This window comes from Magallana gigas, chromosome 5 (genome assembly GCF_963853765.1).
Source record: "Magallana gigas chromosome 5, xbMagGiga1.1, whole genome shotgun sequence".
Lineage (NCBI taxonomy): Eukaryota > Metazoa > Mollusca > Bivalvia > Ostreida > Ostreidae > Magallana > Magallana gigas.
The window spans coordinates 21,800,413-21,827,134 of NC_088857.1; the positions used below are offsets into that span (position 1 = coordinate 21,800,413).

The 26,722-nt window shown below is 35.2% G+C and overlaps 1 protein-coding gene across 1 annotated transcript; it reads right to left on the reverse strand.

Annotated features, from left to right (window-relative positions):
- Positions 1–8,031: 8,031 nt before the first annotated feature.
- On the reverse strand, positions 8,032–25,695 carry LOC105338187 (zinc transporter ZIP4). The gene is made up of 14 exons (XM_011443186.4): positions 25,250–25,695; positions 16,542–16,966; positions 16,201–16,369; positions 15,814–15,931; positions 15,580–15,684; positions 15,262–15,389; positions 14,979–15,162; positions 14,680–14,858; positions 14,282–14,384; positions 11,740–11,861; positions 11,523–11,607; positions 10,943–11,098; positions 10,404–10,591; positions 8,032–8,583 (listed from the first exon to the last, which is right to left on the reverse strand). Exons 1-14 carry the CDS (start codon positions 25,520–25,522, stop codon positions 8,449–8,451), a joined length of 2,370 nt encoding a protein of 789 aa, XP_011441488.3. The 5' UTR covers positions 25,523–25,695; the 3' UTR covers positions 8,032–8,448.
- Between the last annotated feature and the right edge of the window lie 1,027 nt (positions 25,696–26,722).

Here is a 26,722-nt window from a genome sequence, read left to right on the forward strand (position 1 = left end):
TGGTACCCAAATCCTACAACAAGACCAAGAACCAGTTTATTTAAAACAAGTCGATCAAATGTTATTCGTATAAAATTTTCAGAGTAGCTGTGTAAAAAGTCTGATTACCCCCCCCCCCCTTCTCCTTACACTCGTAGGAGTGTAAAAAGGACAGTGTTTTTAAATCAAATTGTCAGTGTATAAACAATCAGGGGCATGTGTTCAACACTCAATGTTGTTGTATAAAGATTATCTTGAAATGTATATCATTGAAATCTGTAGACAAAGCATACTTAAAAAATACAAAGATAATGGGGGGTCAGTATCCATCCCTCTGAGTTATGGCCTATTTAATTTGACCTTTTCGCACCTAAAATGCAATTTCATCCTAGTTAGGATTTGTTGTCAGTATTTTTGATTAAGCGAACTTATTTCTTCAAATATTGTTTTTACCGAGCGCAGCGAGAGGCGGGCGAAGCCCGCCTCGCGAAGCGAGGATTAATGGTAACACGTATATATAAGAAAATCATTGAAAAATGAAAGTTGAATCAGGGGTACTAAGGCCAAAAAAATTTTCTTCCAGCCATGGGCGCCGCCATATTGGCAGCCATTTTGTTTTTAAAAAGTTAATTCGATCATTGTTTGACCGGTACTTATCGATGTTTGTTGCCCCTAAACTCGATTAAAATGTTCCAGTATTTACATAGAAGGTTATTTGAATCAAAAGAAATAAAAGAGGACACCGAATAAGTTTCAATAGTGCTTCAGTCAAGAAACACGACTAGTTCTATGTATGTCTTATCAAATTATCAGATGGAAAATAAAAACATTAATATCAAGGAACTGATCTTTTAGATACTGAATAAAGTATTCAATTTTATAACTACGGCATTTATATGAATTAAATTGATAAACAATGAAAGAAGAAATAAAAAAAGTTCGAATAACGTAACTCTCTTCGGCTATTTCCGAAGATAAGACGTGTATTACGTTTGAAACATGACGTCATAATGTAGACTAAGCACGCGACGTTTCGTTAAACTTTGGCTAATGCTTTGAGTAGTCAACCAGGCGGATCCTACTGCGTCCGTTTCAAATAAATTTTGTTCTACAAAAATCAAACTGCACTGAGTTAAATCTGCGCTCGGTCCAACGGTCACACCGTTTACATATTAATTATGCACAATGGTCACACTGAATAGAGGGATTACGAAAAAAAATTGTACGAAGCTGCATAAATTTTTGTGTGACCTTTTTGCACTTAAAATAGACAATTTTTATAATAGTTACAATTTGATTTGAAATAAAAACTTTTTGAATATCAAGAATTTTATAAGATTAATCCAGTTTGCCTAGATAATGTATTCAGTATCATTTTGACATAATATAACATGGGGGTCAGTGATGTCAAATTTTAGATATAGGGCTTCAAAGGTAAAATTCTCGCAAAATTTGGCTTAAAAAATTCAGACATGTTCTATATATTTGCATGATTTTATGCTAAACGGCTATCACATTTTCAAGATTTGATTTTGTACATGTCACACAGAACCTATAAAATATGTTACAAGGCTATCAAATGTTAAAAATGTGAATAATGAATAAAGTATAATAAAAAGAAAAGTATATTGAAAATTCATAAAATTGCTTGTTTCTGTCATTTTCGTCTAAAAAACCTTCCGCACGAAAAAATAGTTCCCCAAAAAACTTGTTTGTTTCTTCAATTCAAATGGATTTTCTTTATGAATGTTGTGTAATTATGAAATAATAATCTATCTGTGATGATTAAATAAATAAAATCATATTCATTTTAAATATAATGATCATCTGCGCAATGAAATAAAAACATGAGGAGTGAGTTACCTTAATATGTTTTACGGCGCGACCGTTGGGGCGAGCGCAGCAGGTGATCAAAAATGAATTATGATAAATCAATGAAAATAAAAGTAGTGACGTAAAGTACACGCAAATGAAGAATGCAAAATAAAATAAATATACCAATTTTCCAGTAAATTTTTATTATTCATAATTCATAAGATTTTTTATTTATTTATATACCAATCTGATTAAAATCAGATCTTAATAACGCTCCGAAATTCTGATAGTCGCTGAACAAAGTGTAGCGACATCAGAATTTGTCGGAGCGGATCAAAAATCTGATTTTGATCAGATTGTTTATATACTGGTCGCACGCCAGTATAGAATTTATCTCAGATAAAATGTTGTTGAATAATAAAGATTTTAACATAATGTTTTAACATAATATTTCCTCTTTTCTTGCAGCAGACATTTTTCTTAAACAAATAAAAATTGACTTATCACAGAATCCCCCCTCCTCCGTTTAAAAAGAAATCAAATTTACGTATAAAAAATGTGTTGATCACATAAGAAAAATGGATCCCCCGGTAGCATGTAATACCGTAAATAGTAGTGAAAATAAAGACACTTTTTAGCAGCTAAAGAGCTAAAGGCTATGGAGGGTAATCGTGTTCAAAAATCCAGACATCCGAATATGCAATCGTGTTGGTGTGTGAGTCTGAGTATGAATATGTGTAATTCTGACCGTGTAACCTATAAAACTCAGGGATAAACACTTCAGAGTTGACCCCGCAAGCCTTCAATCTAAATTTTCCTACAGATGCAAATTGCAACTGTAAAATGTCGTTGGTTATTTACATGTTACCTGACACTATAATACACACTTTCCATCTGTAGAGTCTGCATTTGTATAACCGTTTTCTGAAATATCACGGCTGACATGTTACAAATTGACAAATGTAAAGTCTACAAGTTTGTCGAATTTTGACATGACCATATATGGAAACAGTGACGTCACTGATAGAAAAAGGCTAGCTGCAGGTAAAGGCATGCCGTAATCGCCGGAATAGGGACGGATTAAATTAAAAAAAAAATATTACGTAGGCCTATAATCATATTATCTCTGGATAACAACATTTCTTAGAAAGTATTATTTTTCGGAAAATTAAATTATAGGATTGGTGTACATTTTATCAAGAAAATGTATAACAGATGCGAGTGAAGAATTCGATCGGCTTCAGATCAGATATCTTCTTAGAACTGAAAAAATTACATTTAATGACTTTGTTTGAATACACGTGTATAAAGATATATACGCTTTTTTTTTATAAGAGTGCATGCAACAAATTGTTAAAGTATAGGCCTCGGCTGAATTAAGAAAATATATCCAAAAGCATCCTTATCGCTACCATAAATTTGGGACAAGAACCCCCCCCCCCCCCCCCTTGCGAAAAATTACACGGGGTCGGTCAGCTGTGTTGCAAAGTTACCGTTAAGAAAAACAAACTATTTAAAGACATTGGTTTTGAGATTGTGATTAATATGATACATAAGAAGCGACACCCTCTTTAAAAAAATAAATAAAAATTCCAAAGATAAGGTTAACTGTCGTGAAATTAAAATGTGTATAAATTATTTTAAGAAATGTTTCATTTCATTGTCGGCAATATATAGGGGAAAAAGCCTATCATGCAGGTAAAAATTAGTATTTTTTTTTTCAAGCAATTATTACGGGATATGAGTATGACGCCCTGAATGTCGGTTCAATACAGACTCACTTTGGGAAATTGGCTGATAAAAATTTTCTGAAGAGCTATTATAATACAGCTTTACAGCCACTTGTGAACTAGCTGCAGGTCTGTAGCTCCCGGTCTGAAAAAATTTGGATGGACGACCTTGGAGCTACAGTGCCTCCCATATAAAAACTTCAATTTACGGCGCACAAAAATATGCGCTGGTTTTTTTTTTTTTATTATTGAAGATTGTGTAATTATTTATCTTTCACTTGCATAACAAAAAAAAGTATAAATACATGTACATGTAAAGTTACATAAATTTTTCCGCGTAAAATACCAAATCTTTGCAGGTCGTTTATTCTAACTAATTCAGAAAAATAACAAGAGTAAAGCTGTCAATGTGACAGCAAACTGGTTTTCTTTTGTTTGAACAGTATCCATAATCCATTTGTCAATCCTGAATTGATAAATACTACCTATCCAAAGAAATTGGGTACTCTATATGCAATGTTTTTGCCCAAAAATGACTAAGTTCAACAGCTAATTTTTTATCATAAATCAGAAATCAAAATCCTAGCAATTTGCATACCTCTGATACATGTATATGTAGAATTAATCTGCAAAAGAACACTTTCCTATCTTGAAAACTGTTCGAGGAGTTTTCGGTACAAGAAGGGTACCTTTTTGGCAGCCACTCGCCCGCCCGCCCGCCATTTTTACTATTTCAATAATCGGAAACCCGGTTAAAAATTCTTTACCCCCTTAGAAAATTTCTTGATCCGTCTCATTTCTAGAAAAGAGTACGCATTAACTTAAATTCCAGTTTAAATTACATGTCAATTTTTTTTTAGAAAATAAGATATTAGGCATTTCCTTTTATAATACTCAGGCACGTAGCATCAGGGGGGGCCAGGGGGGGGGGCCTGGCCCCCCACTTTTTCTCGCAGCAACAAATTATTTAAAATTTACATATAAAAAAAAACGGATTACGAGTTTGATGATTTGGAGGGAAAAAAATTTGGTACGGAAGAATTCTTTTTTTTGAAAGTATAGTTTAGTACCCCCCCCCCCCCCCCCCCCCCCCCCCCCCCCACGGATTAGGATTTTGAAGATTTTTGAAAACTTTAATTTCCCTTTTCTTTTATTTTTTGCTTGTCAAGAATTTTTGGATGGGTCTGCCCCCCCCCCCCCCCCCCCCCCACTTTCAAAAACGATGCTACGTGCCTGAATACCATGAGAATTTTATTACGGAAATTAGCGCATTCGTCACATCGGAAAAGATTTTTTTTAACATGAACCTCTTCCTGTTTGGTCCAGTTTCAATCATACCTCAAATTTTTTTCTAAAAACAATCTGGTATTTTCGATTGCAACAGTTAAGCTGAATATTATGTTTATTTTTCTCCATTCCGGCGATTACGGCATGCCTTTTCCCGCAGCAAGGCAGTTGCCATATAAGGTCATGTCAAAATTCGACAAACTTGTAGCCTTTACATTTGTCAATTTCTATCATGTCAGATGTGCTATTGCTGAGCCCGAAATTACAAATGCAGAAACTACGGATTGAAAGTGTGCAAAGTTGAAGGTTTAATTAACTAATGTAAAAAATAAAGTTGCAAAAAGTGCATCATGCGAAGGAACTGAGTCAAATCTTGCACGTGTTTATGCCCGAGTTTTATAGGTTACACGATCAGAATTACACATATTCATACTCAGGCTCACACATCAACGCGATTGCATATTAGGATTTACAAGTTTACATGTCTGGATTTTTGAACACGATTACCCTCCATAAAAGGTACCACGCACTCCCCATTCCTCACCCCGATTAGAATTTTCCTGATTTTGAGAATTTTATTTTTCCTTTTGCTTGTGAAGATTTTTTGAATGATTTTGCCACGCCCCATTTAAAAAAACGTTCCTGGAAATTACCGTTAATACAGTGAATAAAATAAATGTGAGCATTCATCCAAATGAGAGCAAGTTACAGCTGTTTCCTATCTCTGAAATTCTCTCGATTCGTTAGGTCTGCAAGATTTTGAGAAGATTTTGGTATTTATATTTCAGCAGATTTACAATAACTACTTAGAGTAGTTGAATGAATGTGCAAATAGTCCGAATTTTCTATTCACACACGCCTTGCCGGTAGAGCTCGCTTCGCGCTGGCGCTGCGCGCCGGCGAGCTGCGCTCGCTATTAAATTCACATAATATAACCGAAAAAAGCTCCCCCACTCCATTGCAAATCCCGAAAACCTAGCTTAACACTGCGTTTGTGCAGCAACTTTTTCTGTAGCATTCTGAACTTGTTTTTATACATTTAGTAAACCACTTTTCGAAATACATGCATTTAATATTGACTGAGTCGCAAGTTCAAAATTAAAATCTAGACATTATAAATAATCTAGTCAAAAGTCACACTTTCACCGTGGTTTCAGGCATGGATGCCTCGTATAAAAAGAACCTCTGAGTTAGTTATTTAGATTTATTTTCTTGATTCTTTTGTATCTGTTGATTTGTGTTGTGTTTTATTATCAACTTCTTTGATTTTTTTGTTTGAAGGATTTCGATGTAATATCAGAGACATAAATGTCTCTGGTAATATGTAGACAAAAGGTAATAAAAAGAAACTATAAAAATATTTAAACTATTTAATACTGCCGACCTAATTATACCCCATGGAAAAAGTTGTGATGCATAAAATGTTTTTGACCGGTCCGTCCGTCCGTCCGTCCGTCCATCCGCCAGTCAGTCAGTCCTGTTTTTTGTAAGCAAAACTCCTTTTAAACCGCTGCACGGAATTCACGGCGTAAATCTTGGTATGTATTTGGGACACAACGTGCAGAGATGGCTACATGTATCACCAGAAAATTCCGATTCCATTATTTTTACGCAAATTTTGCCACTTTTAAACGTTTAAACTTTGTTTTTAATTTGTTGTTAAGAATTTTGTTGCTTGAAGAAAGTTTTGATGTGATGATTTTTGCATGGGAGTTAAGCTCTTTTTAAAATCAAATTATATATGCATAAAATGCACACCCTGTCTTTTATTATGTGTAGCATTGTCATGTAATATAAGGGCGTGGGATATGTGAGATTGTTCTTAAAGAATTTTGTTGTTGTTAAATAATGTGCATTCTTGCAGAAAGTTTTGATGTGATGATTTTGGGGGAGTTAAACTCGTTTTAAAATCAAATTATTACATATCAAATGTATTCCTTGTCTTTCATTATATGTAGCAATGTCATGTAAAGTGAGAGCGTTTGATGTGTGAGATCGTTCTTTAAGAATGTTGTTGTTGTTAATTAATGTGCATTCTTGCAGAAAGTTTTGATGTGATGATTTTTGGGATCCAGTTAAACTCGTTTTAAAATCAAATTATTTACATATCAAATGCATACCCTGTCTTTTATAATGTTATTTTGTTATTATTATTTATGTTATGTAACATTGTCATGTAATGTAAGGGCTTGGGATATGTGAGCTGGCTAACCTTTTATTTCTTTGAAAAATGTGCCTAGCCTCTTGAGGACTGCGCCATTCAGACCCCATGATTACAAATATTCTGACCCTAGCTTCGTCACTGAAATTAAACCATTCACTTTTATTTGAGCAACAATTTACAAGGTTCTTACCATGCAAAAGTGTTTAAATTATTTAAATTTTAAATGGATTCATTTATTACACGGGACACACTGTATGTAAGCTTATAAATGTAAAAGTAAAGATCAAATGAAACAAATCTGGCTGAACAGCGAAAAACACGTCATACATAGTCTTCTTACGTTGTATTTTTGGTATCGAATGTTTCAACAGAGTGCATGTTTTTTAGGAATATTTTTGAGCCGTGCACATATACACATGTATGTTTTGCAGGCTTTATTTCATATGGGAGGAATTGTAGCTCTACTGCATTTTTGCCCGAATTTTCCCATAGCCTCATTAAGGTTGCTTCAGATCTGTATCTCTAATAGACCTTGTCCCACCGTCACCAAAATTTTCAAATCACTCAACTTAGTCCTCAACTCAAATCCTTATAAGGATAGTGCATGGATTTGAGGTCAAACTCCGAATTGAGGCTGAGTATTAATTTGAGGAAAGTTGGTGACAGCGGGGCCAGACCTGTATCCCTAATAGAGACACATATCTGAAGCAACCTTTAAGAGATAAAGATACGGATTTTTCCAGATTAATATGTTTGTAGATTGAAACTTAAGTAAAATTAAGGCACATGGCATACCAAGATTTTAATCTTGGGAGGAAATCATATTTGAGAATTAAACGCATTATCAAACTCAAATTCAATATTGTAGATTTCATTTAATTAAAAAAAAGTCTCGAAATATGGTTTGTTTGGGTTTTTTTGGTCTAAAACGTTCTCAAAGTTTGATTTTTTTTTTTATAGATATCTTCGATAGACTGTCAGCAAAGCGTGATTAAGATACATAGTACGATGTAGTATTTTTAATTGTCTGATAAAAAGACAAACAAAACGCAAAGAGATAGATACATCATCATCGTTGTATTGATAAATATAAAACATTAAAACCGGTATATCACAGAACAGTTGAAGATATGTACAGTATATAAAACATCTTTTTATGTATCAGGTAACATGAATTAGTTCAGCCATTGTCACAATGACGTAAGCTGTTTGTTATGTCTCTATACATAGCGTTTTTATGAATTATGTACATTCTGCAAACATTGCATATTGAATAACATCACATCTAAAATACAAGTTTTGAAAAAAGAAAAAAAAAACACATTTTGATGACATTCTGCATAAAAAATGAAGATACAAAAGAAGTCATTTCAAAAAAAAAAAATTCATATCAAAATTACCGAATAATTGCACATAAAAATGACGATTTATGGAAAATTAAAAATTGCACTTGAATCGCACTGTGAAATTTGTTCATACTTTGATTTTTGACTCAAATAAAGACAACAGAACTAAAATGAGAACACCCACAAAGATTCCAATGTTGTTACATATAATCATTAGCAGTCTTTTCCCATGTGGTCCCTTCACTTTTGTCAGATGTGGCATCTAAAACAGAGCAAAAAAAACCATTTTAATAAAAAAAAGAGTTGAACCATCATACTGGCATATTGGCATTTTTCAGTATACAGGTTGGTACATGTACATGAAGTTTTTTTTCTAAAGTTGCAACATATACGAGGGTCAATCAAAAAATACGAAGACAATGTGGCTGTATAGCATATATTTTTCATGAAAGTCATATTTAACAGATTAATCTGTGCACCAACACTTATGTTATTGATATGCGAAGTTTTAGTCCATTTGATGAAACGGTATTTTTGTTACCCCTTTTTAAAAACAACATGTTTTTTCACCACGGCGCACGGTAACGTTCAAAACATGACGTCAAGATTAAACACACACAGTTTATAGATAAACCCCATCTTTATATCACGCTTAGTCTCTTGTGCCTTTCTCCTTACAATTTAAAATTGCTCTGAACCACTTAACATCTTATTTGCACACATTTGTTCGAGAATCATAAGTTAGTTCTTCAACGTTTTCATTTTCTATCTCTTGGTTTACAGTAACAATAACCCTGAACGTCGGTTGACGTTACTTATTTTTTGACCAAATATTTACAGATATTCTACTCTCTTTCGGACTGTTTTATATTCAAAATACAATTACCACCACCCCCACAAAATTTATTACAGTTAAATACAAACTTGCAAATAATTGTTGTGTTATTTTTTGCACCATTGAGCATTTTTACAGCTTGTGTCGGCTTTTTCCTGGGTTAAATCCATTTTGTTTGTACCTCTCGTTGCGCCGTGACGTCCGGCGACGTCGATGTTTTTAGTCAATTCTAAAGAGGACTATCTGTCTTTAGTTACTAATATCTGTTCGACAAAACAATATTTCCCGTCATTATTTGGAACATAGAATACCAAGACAAAACTTAATTCGAGGTTTTAATATTATTTGGTTTTAAGCCCAATTTATAGAGATATTACTTTCAACATTATATGGTTTATTGTTGACATAACACAAATTTTGACCGTGCGCCGTGACCTCGTTTTTGCAGGATTAGATTCTAAATAATTCTTAGAAATAAAGGAATTTATTAACTTTTTTTCTTGCAAATTGTTTGAAACAATTGTTAAATTATGTCTACCAAATTTAGTAATGATATGACGTTAAGTAACATAGCTATGACAAAAGTCTTCGTATTTTTTGATTGACCCTCGTAAGGATGCAGCAAAACAAGTTTAAGTAAGTGTTTAACAAGCAATATTGAATTTGTTTTTATTTCCATAAACGAACTCTAATTGTACAAATAGGTTTCGATTACGCTATTATATTTACATTTTCCAGTGTCTTAGCCTGTTTTAACAGTACGTATCGATTTAGTACTATATAACCAATAACTTCAAATGACGCCAAATTGAGGCGCCAGCGGGTTAGAAAGTTACGCATGGATGCTCTTCACTCTTTGGTAACTTTATATTTACTTACACCTCTCTCCAAACGGTTCACCCAAAACTAACCCCGACCCTAACTAAATAAAAACCAACACTATCCCTCGATCCCTTTACCCTTTCGAATAAAAACATTATCCAATAAAATTTGTTCGAATTATATATTCTTATAATAACGATTCAATATCGTCTGCGCTCCACCGTCCATTAAAAAAAATCTGCATCCATATATCGTCATAGGGTTTCAATTTTTAATGACGCACCGAAATAGGTGACCAAGATGTTGTTCGACTTGGTTTTATACTGATTATCAAAAACAAAAAATAAAAGGCGTGTTTCTTTCCGTGAAGTTTGATGGTACATTTGCATTTCAGACAGTTATAAAATTGACATTTATTGACTTACCATATCAGCCAAGGCAATATACAGGAAGAGCCCAGCGGTGATGGCAAAAATCCACTGTCTAACAGTGTCGTCTGTTGACACAGAAATCCCTATGTATAGACCAATGAAGGCGGTCAGGGAAGATAAGAAATTAAACAGTAGAGCCCTCCCTCTGGACAGTCCACTGGAGACCAATATGGCGTAGTCACCTGCAAGAAAAAAAAAGACCGTAAACTCATGTAGTTGGCTATTTTGGCAAAGAAGAAAACATCGGGTGATAATGCGTAAACTATATGTCCTTCTGGTCTATTTTACTTCAAACAAAAATTTAATATTACTACTGAGGTAAAAGTAGATTGTGAAGTGGTCAAAGGGACAACAATATTGCAACATGAAAGAAGTTCGATTTTGTGATTGAAGTTGCGAACTTTTGTACGCTAAAAATCGTTGGTTTTTTCATATATACATGTATATATAAACTAAACAAATGAACGTATTTCGAAATAAATTTCAAATGTTTCCCATACGACAAGTTTAAGAATAAATCTAGTGTTTATTACCTAACTCGTGTGGGAGTTCGTGACAGAAAACAGTGATGGTTGTGGCGATTCCCACAGACGCGCTCTCAGTAAAGGCTGCTCCTATCGCCAGACCGTCGGCGAAGTTGTGGAGGGCGTCTCCAAGCAGTACCATGAATATCAGGGATCGGGAACTTGCTGTAATATAACAACTACCGTAAAATCTTTTGCTAGTGTAAATCATATGAGCGCCATTGATCGGGACTCCAATAATCAGAAAGCTTCAACTTTTGAAAGAAATTTTAATGGAAACCGATTTTTATAAAAAATATTTGGGATTTTAAAATTTTATTTTTTATAATTTTAGCAAATGTTTCAATGATCCTGATTTTTTGACAGTATGTACCTGTCATACAAAGACAGATGTTCCACTGTAATGAATTTGAACATTTTTTGTTTCTGTATTGGCATACATATCTCTGTGTTTTGCGAACCATTAAAAATTTACCAAATGTTCATTCCTCGCGCATGGAATTGTATTTATTAGATGAGAAGAAAAGTTCTTACCCGTATTAGTGATTCCATATATACCTGTTTATATAATACCTGTTATAGATCTTACCTGTACTAATTTTGGGACTTTCCGAATCCGCATTACTTTGTACTTCATATAACTCGGAGCGTGATGTAGTTTTTCCATTTTTCATCTATTTGAATATATGAATATTCATCAGTAATTTTCAAGTTATTAAGTTACTAAAGTTTAATAACTCAATACATGAGAGAGAGAGAGAGAGAGAGAGAGAGAGAGAGAGAGAGAGAGAGAGAGAGAGACTTACACCACTGTGCAGTTCCATCTTGTCCAGACTTGGAAGATGTGAGTGGCCATGGTCATCGTCGGCGTCATTGGACTTACTGAACAGATTGAAGCACATCTCCATGAAGTAAAAGGCGTAAATACCTAGAAAGGCAAAGCAGAGAATTAGATGATACGCATCCTATACAAAAATGTTAAAAAGTTACATGGAAGATGCATTCCAATATGGTACAGATACACCGCATTATTAATCTAAGTAGGAAGAGTACTAGTGACCTACAATATGAGGTCACAAACATGGGTCAATGTAACTTCTATCAGCTATATGTATTGCTTGTGGTGAAATTTATTGTTGGAACCAATGTGCATGGGGCAAGTTGTTATTTATAATATGTACTTCGTGTTGATACAATTAATTCTAAATACCAAAGAGTTTCGCTTTTTATTTGCGAATTAAGACCAGTGATGATTCTCAAATCAATTCTCCAGTACCACAACGAAAGAAATGGGGACAAAATGACAAGCCACGATAAAGACATTAATTAAGCCCACCCACCCCCTCTCGCGGGTTTCACTGGTAGGGGACTAATAAATATTCATGAAAACGTGAAACTTTCAATGAGTTGGCTGCCGCGGTCAGTAAGTGCATGCAAGACTGGTCGTATGTGAAATGTTCAGAAGAAAAATGTGAATTGGGGTTATCTTTTTCATCTTCCAACAATGTCTACTGTAGGTCGACTGTTTTTCTATACAATAAACAGAAATGAGAAAGGGACAACCGAACTGCACCATTCTACAGCCATAAAGATTGAAAGGATTTCAATAGGCTAATCGTGAACCGTGTACCCATTTCAACTTGCGCCTTTGACTTTAATAACCAGACTGCCACCATTGAACATATGAAATTGGAGCTTGATTTCAAGGTTATACATGTATCTGGAGAGTTTAGCTGGCGACCACACGCGGTAATGGACAACTCTTCTTTAAATTGCACATACAAGAAATCTTTGAATTATAACCCAAGATGCATTCACTTGTGTTTTAATTAGATTACAGCTCAGTTGTTTACAGACAGCAGCTCTTTTATATACACTGGCATGTATTTATACTTTGAATAAAATTCGAATAAACAGTTCACAATTCAAAATTGATTTTTCATCTACTAGTGGTATACCACTTCCATCGTGAAAAATGGTGATGTGGTCATCTCCAGTTTTTCAAATAAGGTGCCCTAAAAATACATTATTCATAATAATGGGATTTTATCATTGGGCTCAGAAACATCTACTCTGGGGCTGAAGTTTTCAGCGCCATCTACTTGTGGTATACCACTACCACTGTCAAAATATGGTGAAGAGGTCATCTCTAGTTTGTTTTTAAGATTCGGGTCCTCACTTATAGAACACTATTCATTAAAATGGGGTTTTAAACATCGGGGTCGGAAACATCGAGGGCCCCTACCCCAGGGCCCCAAATATGAATTAAAAATTTTGAATTGCGAACTGCGTTCTAGAGTGCAGTTCAATTTTGAATTGCGAATAGCGAATTGCGTCCCAAAAACCGATTGCCCTTTCTCCCTGTATTGAACAAACATTGGCAACAAAGATAACATGAATTTTTTCTTTTTTTCTTAATGGTTGCTGTCAGAAACAGCAATTTGACTTCACGAAGTAACACGGATCCATTACAGCGGGGGATTTTTTGGGGGAAAACACAACATGTCTATGGGATAACAACGACATAATTAAAGTGATTCTTTATCTGCCAAAGCTACGTTTTCATGTCAAGTAAAGAAGCGTGAAAATCAATCCATCAGTCGTTCGGGGTAAATCGGTGCTTTCCAAAAAAAAAAAAACTCCAGCAATTTGCAAATAACTTCTCATTTTATTTGCGACACGGTGATTCTTTTTTCAAAACAGTCATGTATATATATACCGTCATGAGATTTTTCTTTAAAGCTTTAAAGGTTTAACTGTTTAAGTACAACTATAAAAGCTGTTGACAAAACATATTATAAATTTGACACAAAACCAAAACAAACATGTTAAGGTGTAGAATTCCCTGTCGTAATAATATTAAAAGAGGAGAAAACAAGTCTGTTTACCGTACTCAATCTCACCAATCACATTTAGAGGACAACATGTTATTCATCATTATAGACGGAATTTACATCTTGAACTTAGTCTGAACTCATTACGCAATTCTTTTGCTATAGATTACTCCCTCTTATGGAAAAGTGAACATAGCCACATTTGTTTGTCATCGACTGTTTTTCGATGAAAAATCTTCACAGAATATTGTGAATGTGTGAAGTGACGAGGGAGTTTTAGGAATCGATGCAGTTGACAAACAGCATCGCAAAAATTCAAACTATTAAAATAAATCTTCGTTGTTCTTATAAATGATACATATGCCGATCTAGAAGGGGGCTCAGGGAGTCAAATTACATTATAAAATTACCAATAATATGCCTTGGAGCCCCCCCCCCCAGCAAACTCAAATAACCATCGGACCACCCCCCTCGGAAAAATTTTCTGGATCCGCGCATGTGGTAATAGTCTTACCAGCCATTGCTGCCAGTCCATACCCTACATAGGGCTCCATGGTTACCCCATCGCCATGGGCGTGGTTATGTTCATCCTCAGAGTGGACATGTAATCCAAACGCCTAGACAAGACAAAAAAGAAATCAAAGCCGTGTTTTATTTTCTGCACTTGCTATATTACCTTTTGAACAGTCAAAAAATAATGGTGTCAGTATTAATGTCATTTGAAAGTTATTCTTCCGTGGAGTCGTAAAATTAGTCCTCCATTAAAATTGTGTCTTATCGTTTAATATCGAGATACATTAAAAATTCATTTCGTTTTTTTTGGGGGGTGAAATCTCTGATTTAATTGCCATAAAGAAATAGTAGTAAAAATGTTGAGCTTTTTTTTGGACCCTTTTAAAAAATCTAGCTTACTGCCGGGAACAGATGAAGAATAGAATCGGCGATCAGTGTTCCGACGGCCAGGCCAAGAAACACCCCCAACACATAGTCGAAAGTCCTCAGACAGATTGTGTTGGCAAACGGAATAAAGAGAACGGCCACAATGGAGCAGAGGCAGACTATGAAGACGGCCAGGGTCCCGTATCCGTATGCTGCAAAGGGTAAACGAAAATTAAATAAATAAATAAAATTGAAATTCATGATAAAATGCCATCGAAATACAAAAAATATACAAAAAGACCACTCTTCAAACGAAATAGAAATATTCGGACCTTCCGATGAATCTAAGGTAAGCTTGGGTTTTGATCCTTGCTGCGGAAGTGGGGCACAGGCCTTGGACACTTGCTGATAAATCAGGGACGGACACAATTCTAAGAAATTCTTCTTGGTCAAGGTGTCCGTGTTTCTAGCGTTGTAGATGGCCAGGATTTCGTCCGCGTTGTAACATTTGTTTGGCTGAAAACACAAAACATTCGTTATCATATATTTTGAAACGAAATTAAACTAAAGAAATACATACACTGTATAAGCTAATATGTCCACTGATATCCTTACATATGACTCGTTGTCCGGTACCGCCCTCTTACGTCTGCGGTGATCGTGTCCATCATGGCTGTCCATACTGTCCTCCATTACTTTGGCGGTTTGCACCAGACCAAGAGCAGTCATCAAATTTTCAAAATCTGGAAAATAAACATTGAATATTAAGTGTTCACATTTCAAATACCATAGCTTATGTTATAATGATATATTTTAAGCGTCTTTATCTTTAATCTTTATGTTTTGTCTTTTGCAAAATAAAAATGCTAATGCCCCAAACTGGGTCAACATTATATATATGTACTAGCACTGCTATGCCGCGGACAAACTTACCTTTTTTCCGAATCGTGTCGTTGCTGGCATGGACATATCGCAAAAGGCTACTCTCCATGTAATTTTTCCTGGGCAGAGTTCGGCAGTTAGGGGATACTTTATCGCCTGTATTATAATGCAATGTAATTTTATCAACAAACAGTGTACTAATGGTTCTTATTGTATTTGGAAACTTATAATTATAATGTGGAAATTAATATCAACTGTTAAACATTATAAATGTTAGTGACGTACCGGAGAGCATGTGGAAGAGGAGGAGTTGAGACAGTCCCTCCAAGTCATGCTCATCACCAAACATGTCCTCTAGGGGGTCCTTGTACATCTCGTCATATAGCCTCCCAGCGCTCAGACACTTTTAAAGGAAGCATAGTATAGTGTACTAAATATCATGATTGTAATACAGTGTATTCTTATTGTATTTTTTACTCGACTTCTTCACTCTTGTATCTGTCATTTTCGTTGCCTTCTTTTATTCATTCTCATTCATTCTTTATCTGCGTCTCTCTCTCTCCTTCTCTCTCTCTCTCTCACGTCTGTAGTGTCTCTCTCTCTCTCTCTCTCTCTCTCTCTCTCTCTCTCTCTCTCTCTCTCTCTCTCTCTCTCTCTCTTTACAATACTCACCTTTGTCTGATGAAGGTTGACTGTCTTGTGATCATCATCGTCATCACCATGTTCATGGCTGTCGTGATCGTCCTCGTTTGAATGGTCATCGTCATCATGATGGGCAGTGACGGAGGATGTCGTCATGTGATCATCGTCATCATGATCGTGACCATGGTCGTCAGTATGGCTGAAGTAAATGAATTTTGCTTATTTATCAGTTTTGTGCTATGGATAATTCTCGATTTCAAATTTACAAAAATTGTATATAGATCTGTACAAAAATTACTCGTTATGGTTTGTGGAGTTGAGTTTGTAAAAAAAAAATTATTTTGTGCTGCTTAAAAAATTATTGAACCTACTCTTCTGTACTTGTGTCGCTTGGTCTATCTGTGTGGTCGTCATGGTGATCATCTGTATCATGATGATCATCGGTATCATGGTGATCATCATTATCATGATGTTCATCTGAATGATCGTCATCATGATCGTCATCTCTTTCGTCATCAGATTCGTATACGTCATTAAGGTCATCAAGTGCTTCTTGTAGCGTCTTCATCGTGAGTGAGGCATATGTTAGCTGACCCCTAGTGAAATATTTCGTCAGCTCACCGGTGTAGAACGTCTTGGGTGAGGAGGAGTTAATGGTTGGAGTCTGCTGGCAACTGTTTTTGGCGATCGTCGTATAGTACAACAGAAGATTGGATAAGTCGCCGAAATGGGACTCCAGAATTTCCTCTGTCTCCTGGAGGCCGAGGTAAGCAAATATCTCACTCCCGGAGAGACACTGAAAAAATACCACAGAAAAATTAGATAATGCAAATATTCAAGTGTAATAATTCATATCTTGGCATTGTTAATTTTTTCTTTCTGTATGTTTATTCTTTAAGTTGTACTTGTTAAATTATGTAACTATGGTTATTTTCTTCGTGACAATTCAAACACACAGACAACAAAGAGCAACAGCAGACATAATGCTTACGTTGTTTTTTTTTTCGTGTTTTTTTTCTCTCAATAAAATAGTATATTTATCGAGTATGAACTACTTTATACAATTTCATTCTCGGTTACCGAAACCCCATTTTTAACCGCCCCCTATCTCTAATTGTGCTTATATCACCTATTTGTTGATCAGCCTTTGAAATGGTTAACATCAAACAATTTATAGCGAAAGTAATGCGGGAGTCTGAGAATAAATTCTAAATCGATAAGAAGTTTTATGATGTAGTGAAACCTTTATTTAAAAAAGTTTTTGGAGAGGATCCTGTTCTGAATAACAGATTAGTTTCTTATACTTTCAAAAAATGTCTATACGGTACAATGATTTCCCTCTATGCAAATTAATGACAATGTAGAGTAGAGTAGATTTATACACATATCAGATGTTTTAATACGCATTGTCTATTTTTTTTTCATGAAGCATGCATCGCCAGAGTTAGCTTTGTTTACGATAAAAATACACAGAAGTTTCTTTGTTTAAAAAAAAAGAACGATAAGGTTTTAAAACACGAGATTCCAAGTGTTTTAAACACAAGTTCACGACATGTTACAACGACATTTTATAAACATTGGCTTACATTTCGGTCGACGACGAAAACGAAAAATATATTCACAGTGATCCCTGTTGTTGCATATTGATTAACATGAAACATATGAATTAGTATTTGATTAGATCACTAATTTGTGACCTAATACCAAAGTAATAACAAACTCAAAATTATAATTAGAAAATACTCGAGTTAAAAATCAATTGCTTGGTGAATCTTTGGGTGTATCGGACCTAAGTATACATGTCAACGATCCAAAACATCTTGACAATTTAAATACTTTATTAACGATGTTTACAAGATCATCCTCACTTCTTATAATAACAAGATAACAAGTTTGGATGTTTTGTGTAGTCTCCTGTTTATGCTATCTGCGTACATTTGATCATGCATTCATTCAAATGTATGCAGTATTATCAATATAAAGTGTGGTTATATATATATATATATATATATATATATATATATATATATATATATATATATATATATATATATATATATATATATATATATATATATATATATATATATATATATACACACACACACACACACACACACACACACACACACACACACACACACACACACACACACACACACACCATTTGGTATATTAACACTATTCATAGAAATAGTGCACTTTTTTATAACAATATTACGGGGCGCTCTCTCCCGTACAGGACTAACACTGGGCCAGCCGTGAGCTTTTTCTCTTGTTGTTGGACCCAGCCTCATAAAACCTCCAACAAGCCAACACGCGTTTTAGTTTTCCGACTTTAATATAGATTTTACATGAACTATACTTTTACGTGAGTTTGGTATGCATCAGCACCGAAGGTCTGATTCCAACTGACTATAATTTACAATTCAGAATAATATATAATGAACAATGGAACAACACAATGAAGGATTAACATAAGAAGTACAGATGTAAGTAAATCAATTATCAAACAGCTATTGAGTGACTCGGGACATTTTAGCAGCATGTACATAAAAGGATTAATATGATGAAAGAAGCTTAAGTGTCAATAAACATAAACAGAAGTCAATTAAAAGATTAGCTGTCCATCACTGATTGTGCCTCAGGTGGGATTAATGCTGCGCGGAATTTATAACGTTTATAAAACAGTTGTCGAAATAGATGAAAAGTTTTTGTAACAATTAACACAAAGTCCGAAAAACATAATTTACACAATAATTAAAAATAGTCCGAAAGATTGAATTTCACACCGTGACACATGCTTCGCGTCCGCGTAAAACACGTCCTCGTGTTTTAAATTTTTATCATCGACGGTAACCGCGTTGTTGTCTTCTTTGCTGCCTGTGTGGTTGAAATCGGCGGTCAAGTTGTTTATCGTGCAACACGGCCTCTAGATGTTCGTTATCACATTCCAATACATAAATGGTCTGCAGCAGGGCGTTGTTTTGTTCCCTCAGCTGTTTGATTGTGTCGTCAGCCTCTGTCTGAATTTTCATTACATATTGAGAATGTTCACTCCTGATATCTTTTAGTTTCCTCTGCATTAAATCCATGAGTACTTTATCACCGTGTGCCTCTGCTTCTAATTTTTGTATTTTCTTCACATAAATATCAATGTCAGAACGTTTCGAGTTTTCTTGGAGCTTTGTTCTCAAATCCGTATTTTCACTTTGAAGTCTTGCGTTCTCAGACTTAGCACGTTGTAGATTTTCAGCCATACTCTTCGTAAGTAGATCGGACTTGCGTAGCTGAATCTTAATGTTGTGTAGCTCAGTTCGTAGAATACTTGAGGTATCAAACAAAGAATGAAATTGATTGTTACGAATTGAATAAAACGGCAAATCTCTCAAAGTACGTTTGTTTTCAAGATATTTGCACAGTCGTTTCATGTCTCGCGTCTTTTTACGACCCAAAACTGCTTCCTTTTCAACACATTTTGTTGGTTTCTTCATCTGTGTAAAACACATTCTGGAATAATGTCCAATTCTGTGACATCGGTAACACTTCTGGTTGAACGCGAAACATAAAACGTTGGGATGCACGTTTCCACACCTTCCGCACACTGGACGCTGACAGGAGGGAAAGCTGAACTTCTTCTGTCTCCACTGCGGTCGGAAAGAATATTCCATGTTGAATCTAGTTTAAATCGTCTTCTTCATCTGTAGACTCTTAATCTGGGGAAACTCGCTAAACTGTTGTAGAGGTCCAGGATCTGACTACTACAAAATATATGTAGCAGTCCCGGGTGTCGTTACCCTTAGGTTTCTCCACCAAGTATTACGGGGCGCTCTCTCCCGTACAGGACTAACACTGGGCCAGCCGTGAGCTTTTTCTCTTGTTGTTGGACCCAGCCTCATAAAACCTCCAACAAGCCAACACGCGTTTTAGTTTTCCGACTTTAATATAGATTTTACATGAACTATACTTTTACGTGAGTTTGGTATGCATCAGCACCGAAGGTCTGATTCCAACTGACTATAATTTACAATTCAGAATAATATATAATGAACAATGGAACAACACAATGAAGGATTAACATAAGAAGTACAGATGTAAGTAAATCAATTATCAAACAGCTATTGAGTGACTCGGGACATTTTAGCAGCATGTACATAAAAGGATTAATATGATGAAAGAAGCTTAAGTGTCAATAAACATAAACAGAAGTCAATTAAAAGATTAGCTGTCCATCACTGATTGTGCCTCAGGTGGGATTAATGCTGCGCGGAATTTATAACGTTTATAAAACAGTTGTCGAAATAGATGAAAAGTTTTTGTAACAATTAACACAAAGTCCGAAAAACATAATTTACACAATAATTAAAAATAGTCCGAAAGATTGAATTTCACACCGTGACACAACCCGGGACTGCTACATATACTTTGTAGCAGTTAGATCCTGCGTACCAGCAACCGAGCGAGTTTCCAAGAGCATCAACAAACGACGATAATACAACCCAAGAGCAGAAGATTCAATTAACCGCCTTTTACGACCATATACCAACGTCGCTGCTTTTCGAGTTTTGGACATCCCAGGACTTGCACGGACATACTCTACGCCTGGATTCCATCCAGCATGTAACAAGAGCGGGATGACGTCACCCTGCGAACACTTGTTCTCGTTCTGTGTGTTTCGTGTGTGGATTTCTTTGCCACTATGCTAATATGTTCTTTTAAGCGACCGATTTATTGCATTCGAATCCTAGGAATATTTTCCTGGTGTGGGGACCGACGACAAAGGTTCGTTTTAAATATGGTTCAGCCCAGAATGCCGTGTTGCAGTTGTGGACCTCCGCAATGTAGAACATATTTTGCATATTCCGGCCAAGACCTAAGCAAACGACGATGAGATACAGACCGCACATTCCCTACAAATCATTCCGATGATCTTCTAGACGAGGACGTCTCATTTTTCGAAGCGCGAGGGAATTATCATGGAGTGAAATTTGAGTAACTGTTATTTATTCATAAATATGCCCTTTCCCTTTGTACAAGACAATAATTCACTTCAGTTATAATTGCTTAATTATTTTATTAACTCTTACCCTCACCTTTGATTTAATTGACTCACTCATATTGAAGTTTTACTCTATGACATATGTCACTCGTGCTTAAGTGCTAATTTCTATTGTTTTCAATTCTTATTTATATTGTGTTATACACTATTGTCGGGAGAGAGGAATTAGGTTTCGGATTGTTCGGGTGTAGTTTTTGGATTCCCAGAAATCACCTATACCGACCTAAAGTTCAAATAAAGTGCTTTTTACCATCTAAAGCATTTTAGTTTTATTGTCGCCGGATATATAGAAACACCTTAATTTCCCCGGTGATAACAAAATGGAGTCGAGTCGATCTTAGAACCATTTAAACAAGACCTTGGACTTTCGGTAGGACGTAGATATCTATTTCTTGCGTCAAAACAAGTTAAAAATGACGCAGTATCAAGTGAAATATGCACCGATTGCGTAGTTTTAGATCAAAAGCAAGACAAATTCTGTCGATTTCAAACAGCCAAGGCTGAATGACCAGCAATGAAATAGACAGGCCTACATCACATTTCTGTTTGACACAACTACCCAAAGTCCAAGGTCTTGTTAAAATGGTTCTTTGTGTATTAAGTCGGTCAATCTTTCCAAATAGCCAGTACTGTCGTACCTAAACTGTCTTTAAATGGCCTACAGATTCCAATCTATGTTACAGATCAATACATTTTCTATTAATCTTGCTAATCCTCGCATACCTAGCCTTTCAAGCCTTATCTACTTGTACACATTATATAATCTGTGCTAATTTGAACATATTTTGCAGATATCGAAAACTAACATGTCATCTGCACAAAAATAAAAACACATGCTCAATATAACTGGTGACGATTTGCAAAGACATGTATAAAGTACACTGTAAAAGGCATTTCTGCCTAAGGCGTTATTTAAAGATTGTACATGTATGAATGTGCGATATCAATTTTGTTGAGTAAATAAACTTTTATGGACATAAAAGAAATGACCCGATCTCCTAATTCTATTGGATTTGAGCAGTCAAGCAATATATATAGTGAAACGGTTAAATAATGTAAAAGGGCATAAAACCGGCCCAGTGATGTAGCAAAAATACGGAAGACTGCTGGATCAGCATTCATCAATGTCACAAATATGTCGAAAAGATATACATTTACCATTTAGTGTATTATCGTGTCCCTAATTTGAATAAATCTATTTTATTTAACGAAAAGTCTACACAACATAAACAACAGATTTCAAAGTGTGTTTTATGTATATTCAATATATTTCCAGCTATGGTGAATGTTCCTCTGAATGGAAATTAAAAATGATTTGAATCAATGAAAGTCTATGCAACATAAACAACAGATTTCAAAGTTTGTTTTATATATAGCTGAAAATATTCAATATATTTTCAGCTATGATGAATGTTCCTCTAGATGGAAATTAAACATGATTTGAAACATCGGGCGTAACTTCACTTACTGAATAGATTAATATAAGAGAAACGCCTATTGAGGTAGAAAATAGGAAAATAATTAAAATCTAGTCCTTTTTGATTATTTTATTCCCAAACCCCCATATCAAGTTCCGTGAAGTCTCAAATTGAAAATAGCAGTATTCAAAGCATAAAGAAATAAGACGCTTGCTGCATGTATTTTTTGGTTTGAATACATTGCAAATACCGTGCATATGCAATACAATTTCAGCAATAAAAAATATTTGATTCGGATTGAAAGACTTTTCGAATGTCAACAGCTACGTCTCACCCAGACACTTTGCACTATAGAGAACTCTAAACAAAGGCCTAGATGGATGACACAAGCTAAAAGGAGTCAATGTGAATGAAGTGTTATTCAACTACGCGAACAATCCTTTAATTGTTTCGATTGTCAATCTATGTACATTGTATGAGACACAAAACACATTCATTTTTTCTCAGACAACAAAATATATAACATCGTGCAGCCTAAAGCACTTCCGTGACAGATGAGGTACAAATTGTCCGGCACGAACGACCATGACTGACCCCCTGCCCCACATGAGTCTACGTCAGAAATATGCGTGTGTGCAGGTGAAAATGGGGGGGGGGGTCGAGATGTCAAGCTGTAACTATTTATATCATAAAACCGTGAGTAAAATGATTATGTCCGTGCAGAAAACACAGGATGTTAATTAATTTGTGTATGAAAGTGATTCGTTAAGAATTGGACCGTGCCTGTATCATTTCCTCGTAACACACCTGAAACAATTTGAACACGAATGACATCACCGGGACTCCACCGATATTTATAGACAGATGCCTGTAGGAGTCATTTGATTTGACACTGTCCCATTAATGACGTCATGCAATCAGAATCGACAACACTGATGATTCATTTTGGGGGGGGGGGGGGCAATTGCGGTAAACAAATGCTTATTTGAAAGCTTATTGAACATTTTTCTATTATAATTCTGACAAACTATAAAGCAAAAAAAGTCATTGTTTCATTTTTTTTTTTTTTTTGGTGATACGTGGTAGCGGCAAAATACGAAGCATCGCATATCAAATATTGTTAATTTCATGCACATAACCAAACAGGATATTTAGTTGTGGGTTTTATTTTCTTCTCTCAATTAAACGTCTGTTAAACCTGTTGCATTTCCCCTAGGGGTAAAGCTTACAACACACGGGACACTAACCTAGTTCACAAAATGTCTCTATTGTACACCGTTCTAGAATAAAACCTAAATCAAATAAATTATAACAGAAATATGACATCACTTCTCATTATAAGTTCAAAATACTTTTAATCTAGGGCGCCTAGGATTAACGAGAACTGTTAAATCTACGTAGTAGGCTAGCCGTGATGATGAATTATAGTAAAATTGGACAGTTTTAGGTCAGCATGTAATAAACGTAAATTTTCCTTCCAATATTTAAAACAAAAACGCAAAAAGAAGTTATTGAAGATTTTTGTTATCTCTAAGTTTGTTTTTGTTTTTTGTTTTTTGTTTTTTTTGCTAACCATGTTAATGGGGGAAAGGTCTTAATTGGTCAATCAAATATTTGATGATACGGGGGAACATCAATCATATTTTGATCGATTAGAAAGAACCTGCCATGTTGAATACTGTTCGTATTGATGTCATCGTCATCGCGTGTTGTTGATGTAACATATATCGGGTGGCAGTGAATACAAGTCTTATGAACACAACAACACATTCTAAAGTAACAAGTAGAATTGAAAATCAGGCGTCATATAGCTAGAACTATTTTAACAAGACCTTGGACTTTCACTGGGGCGTAGCTATCAATTCCTTGAGTCAAAGCAAGTTAAAAATGACATGGTTTCAATCAAAATATGCACCGATTGCGTAGTCTTAGCTCAAAAGCCAGACAAATCATGTTGATTTCAAAGAGCCATTGCTGAGGTGCCAGCAATGAAATATACAGGTCTACGTCACATTGCTGTGTGACACAACTAACTAAAGTCCAAGCTCCTGTTAAAATGATTCTAAAGATTGCCACTTTTGATTTCCAAAATAAACACAAAAATATATCAACTGAATTAATGGGTTAAGAGGGGAAAAAAATCAGAATTATCTATAGAAACAGCCATGAATAAAATAGAGCGTTGCGTATCGAAAAACATGTACACATTTTGATTACTGAATGAATATTGTAAAGATTTGTTTGTTTTGGGTTTAGAATTATTGTTGAATAGAATTAATCCTGAAGTTTAGTCGGGGTCATTCAAACTAGCTATTTATGCTACGGACTCTATAATTACACAATAAAGGGATTACACACCCGTCTTCACACATTTTTTCTTCACATTATGTGCCTTTTAGAGATTAAAAGCACACACGGGGGGACGTGTTTAATGGCAAGCCATTTATGGTTCAAATATTTGGGGTCGGATGAAGCAATCTAATTATTGAACCGTTCACATTTTCCAACTGACACAATTTTTTTTTTTTTGGCAGCAAGCATACTTTTTTTTACTTTTTACTGTATGTTTTATTAGACGTAAGTATATTAAGAAAAGACTTACCAGGGACTGCGTGCAAGGGTTGCCCCCACCAGCAGCTGGCACACTTGTTGGGGGTGTGCAATGAATGCGAGAGAACAGTTTTTGAACCAGACTGTTAACAGCGGCCAAAGTGAGGCCTTTGCTGTGAATTTTCAGTAAATCCTTCACACGATCAAATGGATCCAGCATCATTTCCACATGGTCCTCATGGTGATCCAGTTCCAGTCCATATCCACACGCCAAGACCATCAAAAACAACACAACACCGATCAACGAACAGAATCGCCGATCCATCTTTCAGAAAGAAAACGGTGCGTCTTGGACAACGTTAGCCTTTTACTTTTTTTTCTTATAAAGAAAGAAAAAAGTCTTTAAATCCACGCCTGCGTGTGCTTGGGATCGAATGGTCTACTGGTTATAAAGACACCGAGGACACAACCCTTCTGTGACGTATCCCCCAACGGTTTAAACTCATATACAGTCTTCTCGACTGTGTCACGCATCCATGCGTAACAATGAATGTGCGTAGATTTCCTTGAGTAATTGACATTAGGTATTTAGCAGGTGATTTATTATTTTCGACCATGTGTTACATATACATTATCAATAAAGTCTCTCTCTCTCTCTCTCTCTCTCTCTCTCTCTCTCTCTCTCTCTCTCTCTCTCTCTCTCTGACAAGTGGAATATATTTTGGATAATTTGCTATAAAAGCTATGAATACAACACAACTGTTGTGATTTAATTAGATATATAAATTCATGCCAACTACTAAATATGCGCTATTACCCATATGTATACATACGTAATTGCAACTAATCGCGAGCATTCATCATATAACTTTATTTCAATTTGTAATTCATTTATTTATACGATCATATATTTTATTTTCAATTCAGTGTTTATACATTCATTTTTAGAGTGTTTATTCATTCTGTTGGAGTTGTTTGTTCTACTTGTAAAAATCATCCAAGGATATACATAGATGCAGTTTGTTGTCAATATCATACCAATTAATTTGAAACCTTGTTTTTAATTGTGCAAATTGTAAAATAAAAATGGAAAATGTGATTTCCAGTCGCGATGCATTGTTTTCGGTAGACATCACTTTTGATCCATCGATGCATCTCCAGCGGTTGAGCAATACGAGTGGAGTTTGTGGGTTTTATAGATGAAACCATTTCATCATCACGTTTGAATTAATTCGGATGAACACGAATTTCATGATGTGAGGTGTTGTGGGGCATAATTCATGTCCGTCCACAAATGAGAGTTAACAACGACAATTAATTAGGAGATCAAGTGCTCCGATAAAATATGTTATGAAATTGAATAGTTTTTGAAAGGGGTTGGTAATTCATGTATGTCATGCTAGTTGTATAATATGAATATTTTGATATTGTTACACAATATACATTGTATGTACTTTCTGGAAAAGAGGAATAACATATTGAATTAATGAATTAAACGGTGTGTTCCCGTTTTGCACACATTTGA